Raw genomic sequence first — 20020 nt, forward strand, 5'->3', positions numbered from 1 at the left:
GCAACCAGCAATCTTTAGTAAAAGAGCCTATCACTTCACCCAAATGGAGTCAAGGGTCTTTCTCTCCTAAAGGATCTGACTCGGTCAGGTCTGACATTAGGCCAGAATTGCGATAACAGCTAACCCAGAGAGAAACCTCTACCATGGGAGCTGGGCAAAATGTGTCAATCCATGAAAATGATCAGGAGGAAGTTGAAGCCTGGGGTAAGTGGTATCCTTGAGAACCTATGGGAGAGCAGTCCTTTCTGAACGACTAGGTGAGGTGGAAAGAAAACCAGTGGGAGACCCTGATGGTCAACAGGATTGGAAGGAAGGAAAATTGGGAAGAAAAGCTCTCTGGGGTGACATTCACATGTGGGAGCCAGGGAAGCTGCCAGAGAGAGCTGTAAGAACTTGAGGAGGAGGTAACCCAGGGCAAGGCCATCCAGGAGGATGAGATGCTGGAGTGCATGATTGAGTACCCATGGGGGGCATTTGGCAACCTCAAAACATGTCAAGCCCTAGTGCAGATGACTCAGCCGGCAGCTCAACCAGTGCAAGCACTGCAAGAGATGGTGCAGCTGCAGCCACTGCTGCGGCTGCAGTGGCACCTGCCTCAGCAACTCAGGCAAGGGTCTGGCTCCACAACCAGCTGCCACCCCAGCAGCTCAGCCAACAGCTCCAGCCTGAGCTGCGCAACTGAGAAGGAGAGGCCACAAACCACCAGCCCTTGGAGTGAAGTACAATGGAGACCCTAAGCAGCTTGGGTTCTTCCTGGCTCTATGCAGGAGTATGGTCCAGACATAGCCAGTGTAGGGGCAAAGTTATGGTGTGTGACCATGGTGCTGAAGGACACTGCAGTGAGTGAATGGGCACCTTCCACAACAATGATGCCCCAGAGCTTTGACTGGTTCATAGAGGCACTCCGAAAATGCTGGCCTGGCTGACTACAAGGCCAGAACCATAAACCAGAGTTGCTGACCTGTAGCTGCCTACACCCAAGAATTCTGGTATCTGGCATGCTGACTGACCTACATCACAAGGCATGCTGATTGAATGCTTCCAGGATGGGCTGAATGATGATGTCTACAATGGCTGCATCTCTAGGGGAGGACCTCCCCAGTGGTGGGATTCAAATATTTTAGCAACTGGTTTGCCTATGGTCAGGTTGGCTGTCGTGGGAGGCATGGTCCATCCCCATGTCTCAGTTCTGCCACACATGTCGGTCGAGCCTCCTGCGATGGCCAACCCAATCCTACATGAACCGGTTGTTAAATTACACCTTCCATCAAAGTGGATCCTGAGCTACAATGGAGAAACAGGAAACAGAACGGCTGACATGAGGGAAGGAGGAGGAGCAGGGAGAAATAAATCAATGAACCAGTAGTTACACCAGTCAGATCCCACCCCTAGATTCACTCGTTTTAAGATGGCCATGGGGCCGGACTTTATATCTATCCCCTAACAGCCCCAGGCTACCGCCACCAACTTCCACCTTAAAAGAATGGATTTTGCAATTATAAAACATTTGACCAGTAGTTAGAAAAGCTTTGGAGAGGGCAAGGGAAGCATATAAAAAATAAACCAACAAAAGGCATTCAAAGTTGAAGTACCTTAAAGTTTGGGACAAAGTCTATCTGTCCACCAAATACCTGATGTCTAGAAAACCCTCCCCAAAACTGGGTCTAAAGTACGTTGGCCCCTTCCCCATAAAAGGGGATATTAATCCTGGGCCTGTTGAACTTAGCAAAAACACCGCAGCCTCCTAAAACCGGAAATCACTTCATCCCAACCCCTAGAAGCAAAACTTCCTCCCAATCCCATCATGATCAAAGGAGACCAACATTGTGAGGTCAAGGATATATTGGACTGTCCCATGCACTGAGGTATATCCTTCCCTTTGAAACTGAGTGCATGGATTCCAAACATATTAAAGCATCCAAACTACTTAAGAAGCTCCACGAATAATACCCAGAAAAACCTCAGCGACTGTCAAATTAATGATGCCTTTGCATCTGTCTCTTCCCCTTTTCTTTTGTTTCCTCTACAGATTAACATCTCTGAGAAGGGGAACAGAATATCAGTCTTGTCATCTTTGGCTTGGCACCTTGCCAGGATCCTGACATCAAGCGCTAGAGAGACAAATGGGCAATAAACATGTATGGGGATGAGATGGGAAATAGGGAGGGGGAAATGACAGCTTGACAAAGACCAGGGCAGCACAGAACCAAGTTGTGCCAGCACTCAAGGCCAGGCACCCTGAGAATGGAATATGGATTGCTCCAAATGCCTCAATGATTCTCAAAACACCTAGATGACTTTCCATTGACTGAAGATGAACTTGTCAAAGGGGAAGAGGGCTGGAATGAGTGGCGGGGGTGGGGGGGTGGAATTATCTCCTTTTGCGTGGGAAACTTCAGTTATGGCCCGACTTTACTGCAACGAGCAACCTTCAGTAAAAGAACCTATCACTTCACATAAATGCAGTTGAGGGTCTTTCTTTCCTAAGGGATCTGACTGGGGCAGGTCTGACAAAAAGTCTTCAAGGAAAACCAAGTCCAGTTGCCTTTTGAAAAAGCTTCATAAGCAATTGTATTTTTGCTTCATTTCTATCAGCCCTCATTATCTGAACTGAATTTTAAGGGAAGCACTGTTGTACAAGCAATTCCTCCCTTGTTGATGTTGCTCAAAAGGATAAACCACTGAGAACATTCTCACAGGCAATTCTATGTCTATGGACAGAAAAGTGGCTGTAAAGAAAACCTCATGAGCAAAGTTTTCTCCCTACAAATATAAACACCCAACTCATGGATATTCAGAAAGGGTGATCAATGTTGACTCTTTCTACATGTTCAGGATTTGAAAGAAATTCTTTCACCTTGAAAGTCTCCTAGAGAGGTGATAGAAGAAGGGATTAAGAGAAACAACTGGATCGGTGACTGAAAGAATATTTTTAGGATCAGTGAGTACAAAATCTATGAAAATATATTTTTTTAATCTCACAACCTTTATGTTTATTCCAAATTGATTCTAGAGTATATTACTGACTATATAATGCCAAATAGGCTGTAGGAGCAGGATAGTTGAATAGACTGGGAAACTTTGGGCTAGGAAATTAATAAATCACTTACTAGTTAAATTCATTTATATGAATCTGCACACTGAATTTGTTTTCATATTCAAAAAGTATTAGTGCCTTCTTTCAATAAAATAGTGAATGAATACAGGAGCTTCAGTCACCTAGTTAAATTGCTACTCACCTCTCCCTGTATTAGCTCTGCTTTAAAACAATGCTTTTTAAGCCCTTCTTTCTGATCTAGTGATAGTTCTAATTCTGATCAACTATCACATGTCATGTCCTCTCCTTTGAGCACCTGGTTGCTGCTTTGTGCAGCCAGTTTTACCTGGGTTGATGGACTCATATGGTCTGCAGAAGATTGGAAGTTAAATTTCTGGTTTTTATCTGACCGTTATCTCAATGAACTATCCATGCCCTGGGTTTTCCCGCCCCCTTCTAAACATTTATAGTTCTGCTCAGTCCCTATATTTTCCAGTGGGCACTCTTTCAATTACTACCCAGGCTGGATGAAAATATTGGTCTCCTCACCACCTCTCACAGTATTGCGTAGGCTTCCGTTTCTCCTGAAACCTCTTTTTTCTATAATTTACAGTCTGCTTTTATGTTGAGATGGTGGGAGGTTGCTTAAAGACTTTGGATTTTGTGTGTCTCGCTCCCTCTTTCTGAGCCCTGATGGAGCAGTGATTAAAGTGCAGGATTGCAGGCAACTTCTATAGCCTACAGTTCGATCCTGCCAGGGCTTGAGATTGGGTCAACCTTCCATCCTTCTAAGGTTGGTAAAATGGGGAGCCAGATTATTGGGGCAATATGCAAATAATGCTTCTACATTATAACCCACTCAGAGAATCCTGTGAAGTGCTATGGAGAAGTAAATAAGCCTAAAGACTAATGCTATTGCAGTTTTTTCTTGAGGTTAAAAAGGAGGAAAGATATTTTTCATAATACAGTTGCTTGAATACAGTTGCATAATACTTGAATATTCCAGATATGAAATATATACCTTACCTCTCATCAATATTATCCTTCTTAGATTACCAGCCTTCCAGTGTAACCAGCACAACAAATAAAACAGACTTACAAATTAAGAATAAGAAAAGCTGTCACAATCTAATTAATGACAGTGTTACAGATATTCATATAATATTTCTACCAATTAAACTCCATCTAAATTGCAACAAGGGTGATGGGACAGCCTCAATTTCAATAACATGTTTTTCCATAATATGGAGTCAGCCAATAAAACCACACACTCCTCATCACCATTACCACTGCAATAGGGCTATCAAGCATGAGTGCAATTGCCGGGCCATGGTTCTGATCTGTAAGGGGAAGGCAACTCCATCCAAAAAAGGTATATCTCTAATGGGAGGAATCTCCATATGGAAATAGGGCATGGCAGCTACTTCAGAAACAAATATGCCTAAAGATTTTAGCTGGTTTTACCAATCTGCTGTATCTTAGATGTGCTGTCTCACATAGCCAGTTGTAAACACACTGCTTGTGCAGTTCTTTGACTCCTGGCCACTTGATTTTTCAAGAAATAATTGTAGCTCTACTTGGTCTAGGTTTTTAATGTATTTATTTGCAACACATTTGGCTTTTGCACAAAAAAATCTTCCAGTTGGAACTGATCTAAGAGAATCCAATGTAATTTTGCTGTTTGTGTCAAGATGAAAAAGTAGTATCCTCCCATAAGACTTCCCACACCCAGGCTCAATGAGTAGAGAAGAGATCAAAGCAAGTTCTTGCCAAACAAGTAAATCCCTTGGTTAGGGTTAGCTGACTGGTGCCTTATTTAAGAAGCAGTTCTGATACATGCTGTCTTTCCTGGGTCTGTGGTTTGACTGATTTCTACCTCTTATATGATACTTGTGTGTGGCTTCTATTTGTGTAAGAAACCTTGAATCTCTAATCTTTGGACTGGATGCCAACCCTGACTTTATTCTTGGACCAGAGATTGGATTGGGTTCGCTGTTTATCTCTCACATCTTGAAGTGAAGTGTTAAATTCCATTGGAACTGTGTTTGTGTGTGATTAGAACCTGCAACAGGACAAATAGTATATACTAATAGCCTGGCTAAGAATTTTAAGTAAAATGTAATGGTATAGTGTCTTACAAATACTTTGAAACCCAGTGGTACCTGGTAACGAACTGCTTTAAAATCCATTTAATTTGGTACTCAATGCATATTGTCATAAACATTTTGACCTGATACTTATCATGTATTTGGTACTCAATGCACAAGTTAGAATTTGTCAATTTTGGCTACCTTGAGACTCACTATGTTATTCCTTATGAGAAAAATGTGTCTGGTATTTATTGTTTTTGGTACTCCGTGAGCCTCCTGGAACCAATTAACAATGAGTACGCCGGCACTACTATACAAAACCTATAGCAACATTCAGCATAACCTCTGGTTAAGATTATGGAATGCAGCTATCTTTGGCAAAAACTGAGCAGATGGCTTCAGCTATTTTTGATTGGTTGGAAAGTTTATCCTAAAGTCCTTTTTCCTATCATTTAATTCACATAGGAGGTAAATAGGTGAAAGAGGTAATGTGGAAAAATGAGAGAAAGATATGTATGAAACCTAGCCAGTAGGTTTCTCTGTTGCTTAAACTTGATGTGGATCCTTGTTTGACATTTGTTTAGTCCACTGTTGAAGTGAGCTTAATTATTTTTCAGCACTCATTCAGATTGAAGCCATTTTCTAACTGGTATGGATTTGTGCCCATTCTCTTTAGAAGTAAAATTCTGCTCAGTGGACTGTTTCTGGTTAAGGCAACAGATAGCAGAAGATATTTCAGGGCAACAGATGCTTTGCATCTTCAGGAAACGCATGTTTCTAAAAAGTTAATCAATAACTGAATTGCTTCGTATAGGATGAAGATGAGGAGTTTCATCATAATGGCTTATTTATGCCATGGAATGCTCAGCTTGGAAGGCCTGGAAACTTCAGAAAGACTTGACACTAACTATAAACTGGACCCGGAGTGTTTTATGAATATTGTACGTTAAATTCATTTTGACTGTTATATTTTGAAACCAGATACATAAAGAAAATGCCAAAGAGGCATCACTGCCAAATCTATAGCCTTCAAAGGGTTATTTAGTGTATTTACTCTAGTGTGATATAGAAATCTTTGATGCTAAATGCTATTTTATACAATATAAAAATCACCAAATAATGAAAGAAAAGTAAAGTCAAGAACATTTTCTTAATTTTTTATTTAGTTTTTTATATCCAACCTATATTTTTATAAATAACTCAAGGTGACAAATATACCTAATATATATCCAGCTGGCTTTCATCATGCTAAAGTACAGGTGTCAAGTACAGGTGAAACTCAAAACTTTAGAATATCATGCAAAAGTTCATTTATTTCAGTAATATATGAGATAGACTCATTACATACAAAGCAAGATAGTTCAAGCTGTGATTTGTCATAATTGAGATGATTATGGCTTACAGCTCATGAAAACCCCAAATCCACAATCTCAGAAAATTAGAATATTGTGAAAAGGTTCAATATTCTAGGCTCAAGTGTCCCACTCTAATCAGTGGATCCTCAACAAATAAATCTGATCTTGCTTATGGTCCATCTTTTGAAGGTCTATACTTTTGGCAACTTTCTTGATGTTGGAGGTCATGGAAGAGGAATATGCCTGAGGTTTCCACAGTATTCGTCATCTTGTTTGCCCATTTATGTTCAGAAAATATAAATTCACACAAGTTTGCTCTGTTATCTTTTCTTCCTATGGACAGAGTGAAATTATCAATTTCCATAACTATCCAAGTGAGGAATATCATGTTGAAACGGAAGATGGATATATACTTCTCATTAACAGAATGCCACATGGAAGGCATAATGGTGCAAGTAAAGGTAAGACCATGGCCAAGTCAAATGGCATTCAATTGCAGTCTGGTTTAAGAAATGGCAAATGGACTTGCACTCCATACCTGGAAAGCACCTTTTTCTCTTCGGATCTGAAGGGCAGGACCATTCTCCTCTTGACAAAACTATATGACCTCGTGCAACAATTTTACAGAACATGGCTGAGAATACTTTTCAATAATTGGGGTGGAATGATCTATCTCTTCAAAATGAAATGTGATGATTTCAGAATGAACATCGATATTTGTATTGGGTGTTACCAGGAATTGTACTGTAACCTTCTCCTTTCAATATCTTAGAAAAGGAGATAGTCTTTTTCTAGCATATGAATATAGAGTTAAATAAGAAGGGGATCGTTATATAATGGATGTAGTATGTAGAGTAGTTTAAAGTAAGATGTAGTCATTAATATTACAGTAAAAAACTTGTATTAATTATAATGGTTATTGTACAAGATATTTGCATCCAGACAGCACACTGTTTAAATGGAAGATGGACTGGTTGTAAAAATAAAATAATATATATATATTAAAATAAAGAAAAAGAAAAGGAGATAGTATAGAAAATAGAATAACACAGTTGGAAGGGATCAATCCAATCCTCTGCAAAAGTAGGAGAATCTACTTCCAATATTAGCCTATATATAGGATTGAACTCACAGCCTCCTGATTGTGAGGAAAGAACTCCACCTCTAGGCCACTAGAGCTGCTTAGTCAATGTTCCTTGAAGGACCTATAAGTTTAAGTGACCAACTGACCGTTTAATGGAGATTTTGAGAATCTTACACTCCTCTTTTCAATTAAAACAAGTTTTAAAAACAAGAATGGCATTATAAAATGGCTATTGTGACAGGTACTGGCAACAGATGTTGCAAAAAAGAAACCACCAAGAACAAAAGCGCCCAAAATACAAACTAGATTTAAAAAAAAAATACATTGAAAGGTGACTCCTGTTTTAGAAGAACTGGTAAAAAGTTTTAGCGATTAAATCTGCTTAGTAGTCCAATGCATAATTTAAATAGGTTGAGTCTTGAAAGATTAAGAGAAATATATACTCAATTTGAGGGTTTACTGAGGCATCCGGAGGTATTTTAATTATAATACTTGTCAGCTCTGAGATTCAGCTGCCAAGATTGTTATAAGGAACGCAAAGGGGGTTGGAGGAGTTGGAAAGTTCAAGGTATGTCACATTAAAAAAAATCCAACTGTATTTAATTGGTTCTCGTGATTAATGAAATATAAGAAGTGGGAGGAGAGAAGGTGGATTTTGTGAAACCCGCTGAAAATAACTTTCAGTTTGGAAATTGAATAGGAGTACCAGAGCTGTTCCTAATAAATCATTTGGAGATTATACTTGTTTCGGAGTGATTGATTACCATGGACAATTCTGGATGCCTAACAATACTATTTGTAAGATGATTGGTAATCCAATAGGCAATTTCTTTTAAAAAAAGAAAAGTTCTACATCCTTTGCATATAAGGGTCTAGATTTGGATCAGTGGTGGGATTCAGACATTTTTTACTACCGGTTCTGTGGGTGTGGCTTGGTGGGTGTGGTGTGGCTTGGTGGGCGTGGTGTGGCTTGGTGGGCGTCGCTTGGTGGGCATGGCAGGGGAAGGATACTGTAAATCTCCATTCCCAGCCCACTCCAGAGGAAGGATACTGTAAAATTCCTATTCTGTCCCCACCCCACCAACCTGCTTTCCAGCTCCATTCTCCTCTACAGTGTCCACAGGAGTAAGAAGACCCAGCTGATTAGCTGGGACTCGGGAGGTAGAGAATAGATTGGGGCGGGACTAGTCAGAGTGGTATTCCAAACTACCCAAAATTTCCACTACTGGTTCTCCAGAACTGGTCAGAACCTGCTGAATACCACCTCTGATTTGGATATTATATCATGATACTGTTGAGAATATATCGTAATGTTAGAGACAAAGGAATGGAATCGGATATGCTTAGAGTAGATCCATTGAATCAGTAAAACCTCAGTGTTATGTCCTTAAGACTGACCGAAGTTCCCAACCAGGTCCGTTCCTATTGCGGGGGCGTTTGCCGCTCCCATTGGCTGGCTCCCTTCGACAGCCGGTTATAAAAGCCGGCTGCAAGGTTGAGCCAGCCGCTGTTCGCTGAGCATGTCTGCTTGTTAGCCTGCAGACGCGACAGCCCTTTATTCCGTTGAATAAAGCCATTCCTTGGTAATGCTCTGGTCTAGCCTCTCATTTCTTGATCCATAACACTGGCGACGAAGGTGGGATCGGCTAACCAGAAGTATTCAATTGAGCTGAAAGTCACGATCGGCAACTGATCCGCAGCCGCGAAGCAGAGAGCTCAGTCAGTTCGCTAGTTAGCTAAGTGAAAGTGAAGCATCTGTAGCCGCTCGCACAGGAAGCTACAGAGAGAGAGTGAAGTCAGGCGCTGAAGCTACAGCCGCCCTGCTCTGAAAAGAGCGCGAAATTCAAACTGCTGTCGTTTGAATTCGAAAACTCAAGCAAAGCTCGGCGCTGTGTCCACAGCTGCCAACGCGCCCAGAGAGCGCAAAATTTGAATCTCTGTCAGTTGCAGCCGCCAACGCTCTCCGGGAGCACGAGATTCAAAATTGCTGATAGTCACGGCATTACAGCAATAGCCTCTAACACTCACAAGCACAGAGCTGAAGTCATTGAGCCAGGTAAGTTGCTGCAGCCACAGCCGCCTGCGGTCACGCTAGCGCATATTGAGCCTCGTATACCCAGAGAGAGAGAGCAGTCTACCCAAGACTGAGGCGCCATTATGAACACTAACCCAGCATTTCCGCCCTTTAAGCCGGATGAAGAGAAACCGTTCTTCCAGCGGTTACAGAAACTCTTCAATCTTACAGAATTAAGAAACTGCTCTTACAAAAACCGCTTCAATCACTATATTGATGCCATCGGTCTGGCTGATGCAGCGGAACACCGGATAAAGTCATATTTCCTCAGCTACTGCGGGGCTGCAGTCTTCAATACCGCAACAGCTCTTTTTGCTCCACGAGAAATCAAGAACGTTCCGTGGCCAGAGCTGCTGGAAACACTTTCTAATCATTACTCCCCTAAACCACCGCGGATCGCGAGGCGTTTTGCTTTTTGAATGAGGAAACAAGCCAAAGGGGAGTCCATCAATCAATACATGGCCGCCCTGAGGACAGCAGCTCTCCACTGTGAGTTCAAGAATTACCTAGATGACATGTTGCTTGACCAACTCGTCTGCGGGGTCAAGGATCTAAGGCTCCAGAGGCGTTTGCTGGCCAGAAAAGACCTCAGCCTTTCCCAAGCCGTTGAGGAAGCCTTAGCAGCAGAGCTAGCATCCCAGTCAGCCGCCGAGATCCAGGGCATGATACCGAAAACCAGTGCCATCACTGTTCACTCCGAGGAGGTGGTGAGTGAGGACGACCCTACTGAACACTCAGAAGTTCATCGTCTCAAGCCATTGAGGCAGCCACAGGTAGGGGCCAGGCAGGATAACAGCAACGCTCCAAAACACATTCTCTTGTGCCTATCCTGTGGAGGTTCCCACTCCCGGACAACTTGCAGGTTCCGGAACGCTACCTGCAACAACTGCCACAAGAAGGGCCATATCGCCAGGGCCTGCCAAGCAACACACAACACGCCACAAAGGTCATCTTTTTATTCTCCTTCTAGGCCCCAAAGGCAAGTAGAAAGCTGTTACACTTGCTATCACGCCAATCACACTTTTCATACCACTAATAAAATCACACTTTCTATCCATTTAGAAGGTAAACCTTGCCGCATGGAAGTGGACACGGGGTCAGCGCTCTCAATCATCTCGTGGGGCACACTCAAGAAAATCCAACCCAGCCTATCAAAGAAACAACTTCAAAAGTGCCATCTCACCTTGAGGGATTATCAAGGGAAGAACATCCCTGTACTCGGCAAAGGCAAGTTCCTCGTTAAATTCAAAACCTTCAAAGGCCATTTGTCTTTAGTGGTTGTTGACGGTACCCTCCCTAGTCTTTTGGGGTTGGATTGGTTCCCCTATCTCGGCCTTAGTATAATGGGTATCCATGCTGTCTCAGCTTCTGATATCGACTCCCTATTTTCTGACTACTCTGATGTATTTAGCAGTGAATTAGGCTGTTACAATGGCACACCCATTTCTTTCTCTGTAGACCCCCAAGCAGTTCCCGTCCGTTTAAAGCCATGTAGAGTCCCTTTTGCTATACGCCCTAAGCTGGACGCGGAGCTAGACAAATTACTCAAGCAAGGAGTAATTGAGCCCACGGATTTTGCTAAATGGGAGACCCCTATTGTCATGCCTCTCAAAAAAGATGGCAGTCTGAGAATTTGCTCAGACTATAAGACCACAATTAACCGGGTTAGCGCTTACCCAGTCCCGGTCATTCAGCACCTTCTACACACATTCGAGCCTGGCACCATTTTCGCCAAATTGGACATGTCACAAGCATATCAGCAGTTCCCTGTTGACAGTCAAACAGCCGACCTACAAACTATCGTGACTCACAGGGGGGCGTTCAGGTGCAAGCGTCTCCAATTTGGCATTAGTGTCGCCCCAGGTATCTTCCAGTCACTAATGGAACGAATTCTTCAGGGCCTCCCTGGCGTGGTACCTTATTTTGACGACATATTGGTCTCAGCCAGGGACAGACCCCAACTATTCCAAAGAGTCAGAGCGGTATTAGACAGGTTCAGACAGCATGGCCTCAAACTAAAAAGGGAGAAGTGTGCCATCGCCACTAAGCAGGTGGACTTTCTGGGATATAGAATTGACGCCTCTGGCATCCACCCACTGGAATCGAAAGTCAAAGCTATTCACGAGGCTCCCACGCCGTCTACAAAATCAGAGCTACAAGCCTTCTTGGGTTTATTAAATTTCTACGCGTCATTCCTACCCCACAAAGCCACAGTAGCGGAACCCTTGCACAGGCTCCTAGACAATAAGGCACCATGGCACTGGGGACCGAAAGAAGATTATGCTTTCAAAGCTGTCAAATCTCTACTTACCTCAGACGCAGTCTTAATACAATTTGACCAACGCCTTCCTTTAGTCTTGGCCGCAGATGCATCCCCTTTTGGGATAGGAGCTGTTTTAAGCCACAGATTGCCCAACGGCTCCAAGGCACCAATTGCCTTCTTTTCCAGAACCTTTTCATCTACCGAGCGTAATTACAGCCAAATTGATAAGGAGGCCCTAGCCGCAGTTGCTGCGGTAAAAAAATTTCACGAATTCCTTTTTGGTCACAATTTCGAACTAGTCACAGATCATAAACCACTTCTGGGACTTTTATCCGGGGACAAACAAACCCCTCAAGTATTGTCACCCAGGATGACGAGATGGACTTTGTTCCTGGCGGCTTACTCCTACAAACTCATCCACTGCCCGGGAAAAACTCTGAGCCATGCCGATGCCCTCAGCCGCTGCCCTCTGCCTGCTCCCGTGGAGGACCCCGCACCGGTCCATGCCATCTTTGACGTTACCGAACCTAATCTACCTGTTACCGCTAGCGACATTGCCTCCCATTCCAAGAAGGACAGAACAATCGCCCAGGTCCTGGACTGGGTAAGGAGGGGGTGGCCGGCCACTAACTTTGCAACCGAATTCACTCCCTTTAAGACTCGCCAACACGAGCTTTCCAGTTTACAGGGTTGCCTGCTGTGGGGGACCAGAGTCATCATTCCAACCACACTGTGAACGGCCGTCCTAAGAGCACTGCACGAGGGCCACCCGGGCATTGTCCGGATGAAGGCGTTGGCTCGTAGCTACGTCTGGTGGCCCGGCATGGACGACGAGATCGTCAAGTGGGTAAGCTCTTGTCGCCCCTGTCAGGAATCCAGACCATCACCGCCAATCACCACACCCACTAAGTGGGAAAGTGCCAACGCACCTTGGTCACGGCTACATATTGACTTGGCCAGACCAACGCACGGCAAGACTTTCTTGGTGGTCGTGGATTCGTATTCAAAATGGATTGATGTGGCCCTCCTACCCACGACCACCACCCAGGCGGTTGCCAAAGCCCTGACCCATCTGTTCGTGACACACGGCCTACCAGATACCCTGGTGTCAGATAATGGCCCACAATTTGCATCGGCAGAGTTCAGCAGGTTCGCCACCAACCTGGGTATCAGGCACATCCTCACGGCCCCCTTTCACCCTGCCAGCAACGGGTTAGTGGAGAGAGCCGTTGGGTCAGCGAAAGAGGCGTTGGCCAGGTTCAACCAGGAAGACTGGCATTCGAGACTCTCCCGTTTCCTTCTAAGCCAACACACAACTCCCTGTACAGTCACAAACAAATCACCAGCAGAACTCCTAATGGGTAGACGCCTCAGAACTGTGCTAGACAGGCTACACCCCCACTACTGCCCTGATACCCCTCTAAATTCTGACAGTTTGGTCAGGGATTTTGTGTTGCAGAACCCAGTGTTCACTAGGAACTGTTGGGTATAACATTGATACACCAACTAAGTTTGGGTGAATAAATATATAAACCAAGGTTTGGGTGTTTGTAACTTGTAGCTTTAAGCACAAAACTGCTTGTAAGTAACTAATTAAGGGTGCGGTTACAAACGGCATTAAAAGGCTAAATGGCTACTGTTTGCTACAACTGTTTGAATACCTGAACAAAAGGACTATTTCATTGATGCGCTGATATCCTGTGAATACTCAGCGTTGTCTTCAAAAGGAAAGGTATCAGAGGAGAAGATATCTTTACAAGCAGATAAGGATATAGAACTGACTAGTAAATGGACTAAATTACTGAATGGATATATTTGTGAATGACATATGGATTGATTGACAATGTTTAAACTCTAATTGGATTAAACAACTATTTAAACTACAAACAGTGTTTGTCATCAGTGTGTGTAAACTCTAGGGCCCTTCCTCTCTCATTTGGCTGCCTGGCTTGACTGCTGCTGCACATTCTGTTTGGGGGTTTGTCCCCAAACACTAACATTGGTTATGGGCCCAGTGAGCACAGTCTAACTAACCAGGATATAGCAGTGAGAGTTGGTGTGAGTTGCACATTACTGTAAAAACAAACTGTTTTTCATTAGTTTTTAAATAGTTACATATCTGAAGAGCAATGGCACAAGTAAATTTGCCAAATCTGTCCATGATATCCAGACTAGATGGAACAAACTATGTTTCATGGTCAATGAAATGTAGTTTACTTCTACGAAGAGAAGGTTTGTGGGACATAATAACAAACCCACCAGATGTGACTAACTTAGATCCTAATGTTGAAGAGGATGACAAAAAGATACAAGACTATAAACGAAAGAATGAGCAGGCTTTATGCATCATAGGACTGACTCTCTCTGACCAGCAACTTATCCATATCCGTGGAGAGGAAAATGCTGCAAACTGCTGGGAGAACCTCAGGAAGATATATGTTCGGGACAGTGTAGGAGCTCATATATATCTTACACGCAAACTATTTCGAACACATCTTCAGAAGAATGGAGACATGTTAACTCATTTAAATTGTATGAAGAGCATTTTTCAGGAATTACAAGAAAAAGAGCTTATATTTAATGAGTTGCAACAAGTATACATCATACTGTCTTCATTAGATCAAAGCTATGATGATTATGTGACTACTTTAGAAGTATTGCCAAAAGATAGTTTATCATTAACCGAGATTACCGGCAGGCTATTAGAAGAAGCCAGAAGAAGGTTTGAACGTGACCAGCTGAGAGAAGATAAACCTAATAAAAAAGAGAAATTATCTTCAAAGCTTGAAAGAAACCAACTAAGTAAATTAAAGCACCCGGAAGAAGAGAATTTATCTTCGACGGCATACACAATTAAAAAGTGTTTTAATTGTGGAGGCAGAGGACATTTGGCAAGATTCTGCAGAAAAGAAAAAAGCCAGAATGTAAAAAAGCCAAAGAAATCCTTTGAACTAGCCACGTTTAGCAACTGTGATGTGAAGAATGATTTATGGGTGGTGGACAGTGGTGCATCCCACTGCATCACGAGAGATAAGACAAAATTTATAAAAATGTCTACAAGCTCTCAACATATATCACTTGCTAATGGCTGGAACCTCAAGGCCAAGGGAGAAGATATTGCATAGTGTCCATGCTTAAACCAGGATATAAAAATGTTGTATGTACCACAGTTAAAGGTGAACTTGCTTTCTGTAAGGGTATTAGACAAACTAGGTTATGTAATTACATTTAAGGATAATAATTGCATAATTGAAAAAGATAACAAAAGGGTAACTGCAGCTTTAAATGGAACATTGTATGTATTACATGATAGTAAGAAAGGGGAGGCACAGACTGTATTTAACAATATAAAGCCTCATAATGAATGTATCCATTTATTGCATAGGCGTTTGGGGCATGTAAATTTTAAAATGCTAAAACGTACAGTAGAGTTATCTGATGGAATAAGGTTAAAACCTTGTGATAAATATTTGCGTTGTAATGTCTGCTGTGAAGATAAGAGTAAAATATTGCCTGCAAATAGGCTAAATGGTTTCAAAACTAAAGAACCTTTAGAAGTAGTATTTGCAGACATTATAGGTCCAAAGAAACCCAGTATGGGGGTGCTCGATATATACTGAGCATTATGGACCATTATTCTAGATATGGGTTTTGCTACCTAATGAAAAGCAAAACTGAAACATATCAACATTTCTTCAACTGGTTAAAATTTGCAGAAAGAAAAACTAAACGGCAACTGATAACCCTGGTGACAGATAATGGTACGGAATTTGTTAACAGCAAATTCCAGAATAGATTAAAGGTAGCTGGAATAGAGCACAAGAAATCTGCACCATAGAGACCACAACACAACGCATTTATTGAGAGAAGAGGCCAAACACTACAGGCAATGGTTAGATCAATGTTAACTGATTCTGGATTACCTGATTCTTTGTGGGGGGAGGCCACAATGTGTGCTAATAACATATTGAACAACGTTGTTAACACAACTACTGGTGAAATACCATTCACCATGTGGCATGGCAGGAAGCCTGATCTGAGTTACCTGCACACATTTGGTGCACCAGCATGGGTGCATATCCCTACACAACTCAGGCGTAAAGGGCAACACAGAGCTAAACAATTATTCTTCGTTGGTTACCAAGCAAACCATAGGGCATATAGATTTTGGGAAAAAGGCACATCTAAGGTGTTATGTAGTGCCAATGCCCAATTTCTAGAGCACGTAGGATGGGATAAGTTAGAACAGGATAACAATAAAGAAGTAATTATTGAATCCTATAGAAATCTCATTAATTATCCCTGTAACTTTAAGAATAAAGTAAAGAGAGAAATACAGGCAGAGATAGAGCCCATAAAGGAAGAAATAGTACCAATAGCTGAGCAAGCTGAGGAACAGGAACAGGTAGTAATTCAAAAAGTCCTCATACAAGCCCTGTAATTCCCAGAAGAACTACACGAATATCTAGACCGCCTGATAGATACCAGGCTAACACAGTGTGCCAGATTAATAAAGTTCCATATACTGTAGATGAAATAAAAATGTATCCTACTAAAGATAAGGAAAGTTGGTATGCAGCAATGAATAAGGAATTGAAATCCTTAAAGGATATGAAAGTATATGAAAATGCGAGATTACCTGTTGATATAAAACCCATTGGCTGCAAATGGATTTTTAAGATAAAAACTGAAAAAGATGGTAATATAATCCATAAGGCACGATTAGTAGCTCAAGGTTTTAGACAAAATGCCAATGACTATGATGAGGTATTTGCACCTAGCCTTAAAGCAGCAACATTAAGGGCAGCTTTAGTGTGGGCAGCAAGCAAGAAATATATAGTCAACCATCTAGATGTAGAAACTGCTTACTTGCACGCTCCACTAAGACATACTGTATACATGAAAAAACCTATTGGATTTAAAGGTGAAAATAATAATGATTATTGGTTGTTAAAAAGAGCCTCTATGGTCTTAAACAATCAGGCTATGAATGGAACCAGTATATTGTAAAGGAACTAAACAATATAGGGTTTAAAGCTGGTTTAGCTTGATCCATGTCTATTTAAAAGGGAGACAAATGGGAAAATATCATTATTACTATTATTCACAGATGATATTGCTTTGATTACAGAAACTAATGATGAAGCCAATAAAATAATAGCATCATTAGCTAAGAAAATAAAAATCAAGCAATTAGGGGAGATAAAGAAATATCTAGGTTTGAATATACTAAAAACACAGAAAGGTTTTAAGATATCTCAGGAGGATAAGATATCTAAATTGCTAATAGATTATAAGATGGAACTTTGTAAGACTGCAAAGACTCCAATGAGTCAGGATATTTGCAAAATGGATGCTCAAAGTCCCAAATTTGATAAGGTAATATATCAATCTTTGATTGGTAGCTTATCATACATTAGCAATTGGTCAAGGCCAGATATAGCTTATAGTGTTAATCAACTGGCACGACATAATAATGATCCACTTCAATGTCGTTGGAAAGCATTAAAGAGAATTTTAAGATATCTTAAAGGAACATTACACCATGCACTGTATCTAGAACCAAAAGGTGATCTAATACTGAGTGCTTATGCAGATGCTAGTTTTGCATCAGAAAGAGACACAAGAAAGTCGACTTCGGGAACAGCCATAATGCTGGGTAAGACATTAATAGGTTGGAAGTCAATAAGACAACAGCATATAAGTTTGTCTACTATGGAAGCAGAATTCTCCTGTTTGTCGTTATTATGTACTGAATTAATCATGTATAAGCAGATGATGAATGACATGGGATTAACTGTAAATTATCCTATAATTGTACATGAAGATAATCAGGCAGCAATTCAAATGGCCACAAATATTGCAGTAAAAACTAGGAGCAAGCATACAGATTTAAGATACTTAAACGTTAGACAATCTGTAAAGAGTAAAATGATACAGCTGGAGTACTGCATGTCGGAGGACAATATAGCTGATAACTTTACTAAAGCCCAAGGTGTCATAAAGCACCAAGAGAGTTGTGTAAAGTATGGTTTTAGATTGTAAGGGTATTATATATTTATATCACCCAAAAGGGGAGAATGTTGGGTATAACATTGATACACCAACTAAGTTTGGGTGAATAAATATATAAACCAAGGTTTGGGTGTTTGTAACCTGTAGCTTTAAGCACAAAACTGCTTGTAAGTAACTAATTAAGGGTGCGGTTACAAACGGCATTAAAAGGCAGTAAGAGAAACGTAACTCTCTGCTCTGCTCTGCTTGTTATCTGCTTGCTACTGTTTTGTTTGCTACTGTTTGCTACAACTGTTTGAATACCTGAACGAAAGGGCTATTTCATTGATGCGCTGATATCCTGTGAATACTCAGCGTTGTCTTCAAAAGGAAAGGTATCAGAGGAGAAGATATCTTTACAAGCAGATAAGGATATAGAACTGACTAGTAAATGGACTAAGTTACTGAATGGATATATTTGTGAATGACATATGGATTGATTGACAATGTTTAAACTCTAATTGGATTAAACAACTATTTAAACTACAAACAGTGTTTGTCATCAGTGTGTGTAAACTCTAGGGCCCTTCCTCTCTCATTTGGCTGCCTGGCTTGACTGCTGCTGCACATTCTGTTTGGGGGTTTGTCCCCAAACACTAACAGGAACTACGCCGGTGATCCATTGTGGGTTCCAGGGAAGATCATCGCCGTCACAGGTCCGAGATCTTATCGGGTCCAATTGGAAGACGGACGCGTTTGGCGCAGACACCTGGACCAGATAAGGCGGCGATGGAGCGTCCACACCAACGCAGATTCAAGGACTCCGGTGAATCTCCAGTCACCTCTCCAGAGTCCAATCGGCGATCATCAGAGAAACCTGTCACCACCACCCGAACTGAGGGAGCGAGCAACAGGCCAAGTCGGCACACCTGACTTTCCTTCATTGCTGACCACCGAGGCCTCAGGTTTGGGGGACAGAGACTTTGAGGCAACCCAACCCGGTGGCAGCGACCTTGCGCTGGAACCCGTCCGGTTTCCAGATCCTGACTGCACTACAACTCCCGCCAGTCCAGGTTCCCCGAACTCTGTGCCACACAGTGACTCACCGGGGCCACGGCGCTCTGGGCGCCAGCACAGACCACCAGCATACCTAAAAGACTATACATGTTCACATCTGGGGGGAAGGGGTGTTATGTCCTTAAGACTGACCGAAGTTCCCAACCAGGTCCGTTCCTATTGCGGGGGCGTTTGCAGCTCCCATTGGCTGGCTCCCTTCGACAGCCGGTTATAAAAGCCGGCTGCAAGGTTGAGCCAGCCGCTGTTTGCTGAGCATGTCTGCTTGTTAGCCTGCAGACGCGACAGCCCTTTATTCCGTTGAATAAAGCCATTCCTTGGTAATGCTCTGGTCTAGCCTCTCATTTCTTGATCCATAACACTCAGTTCCTAAACTCTATAGCTTTAGCCACATAATGATCATGCTTTCATTCCAGCCAGTGTAACATACACTATTTCTAATAATAGACTATGACAATGCACCAGAAATGGTGATTCTTTGGAAGTTTTATTTGAAACCAATACATATATATTTTTTTGCAATCTTCAATGATCTGGCTCATTTAAAAAAGCATCTCTTTTTATTTTACAGCTGCACGGCCGGTTGTGTTTTTGCTACATAGTGTCCTTGGAGATGGTTCCCACTGGATTTCTAACCAGCCCCACAACAGTTTTGGTTTCATATTAGCAGATAATGGTTATGATGTTTGGCTTGGAAACAGCAGAGGAAACATCTGGTCTTCAAATCATAAGACACTGAAGCCGTGGCAGAAGGAATTCTGGAGCTTTAGGTAAGAATATTTAAAAGGGATAGCAGATAATTAATTATTATCTTAAAAAGATAGAAGCAGGGGATAGTTTGTTCTAGTGGTCAAGGCATACCTGATGGTGAAAGGAAAGTCCGATGCTGTAAAAATCTATACTCCATAGGAACCTGGAATGTAAGATCCATGAATCAAGGCAAGTTGGATGTGGCCAAACAAGAGGTGATGAGACTGAACATCAACATCTTAGGGATCAGAGAACTAAAATGGACAGGAATGGGTAAATTTAATCCAGATGACCATCAG

The 20020-nt window shown here is 42.0% G+C and overlaps 1 protein-coding gene across 1 annotated transcript in view; it reads left to right on the forward strand.

The window, feature by feature from the left end:
- Nucleotides 1–509: 509 nt before the first annotated feature.
- LOC113442759 (lysosomal acid lipase/cholesteryl ester hydrolase-like) overlaps nt 510–20020 on the forward strand; it is a 38468-nt gene continuing 18957 nt past the window's right edge. Inside the window, exons 1-3 of the mRNA XM_087932201.1 lie at nt 510–719; nt 6826–6943; nt 19543–19741. Coding sequence (XP_087788327.1) covers nt 510–719; nt 6826–6943; nt 19543–19741 — 527 coding nt within the window. The remainder of the gene's footprint in view (nt 720–6825; nt 6944–19542; nt 19742–20020) is intronic.

This window comes from Pseudonaja textilis, chromosome 4 (assembly GCF_049901715.1).
Source record: "Pseudonaja textilis isolate UNSWEBS1 chromosome 4, rPseTex1.2, whole genome shotgun sequence".
In the NCBI taxonomy this organism is placed as follows: domain Eukaryota; kingdom Metazoa; phylum Chordata; class Lepidosauria; order Squamata; family Elapidae; genus Pseudonaja; species Pseudonaja textilis.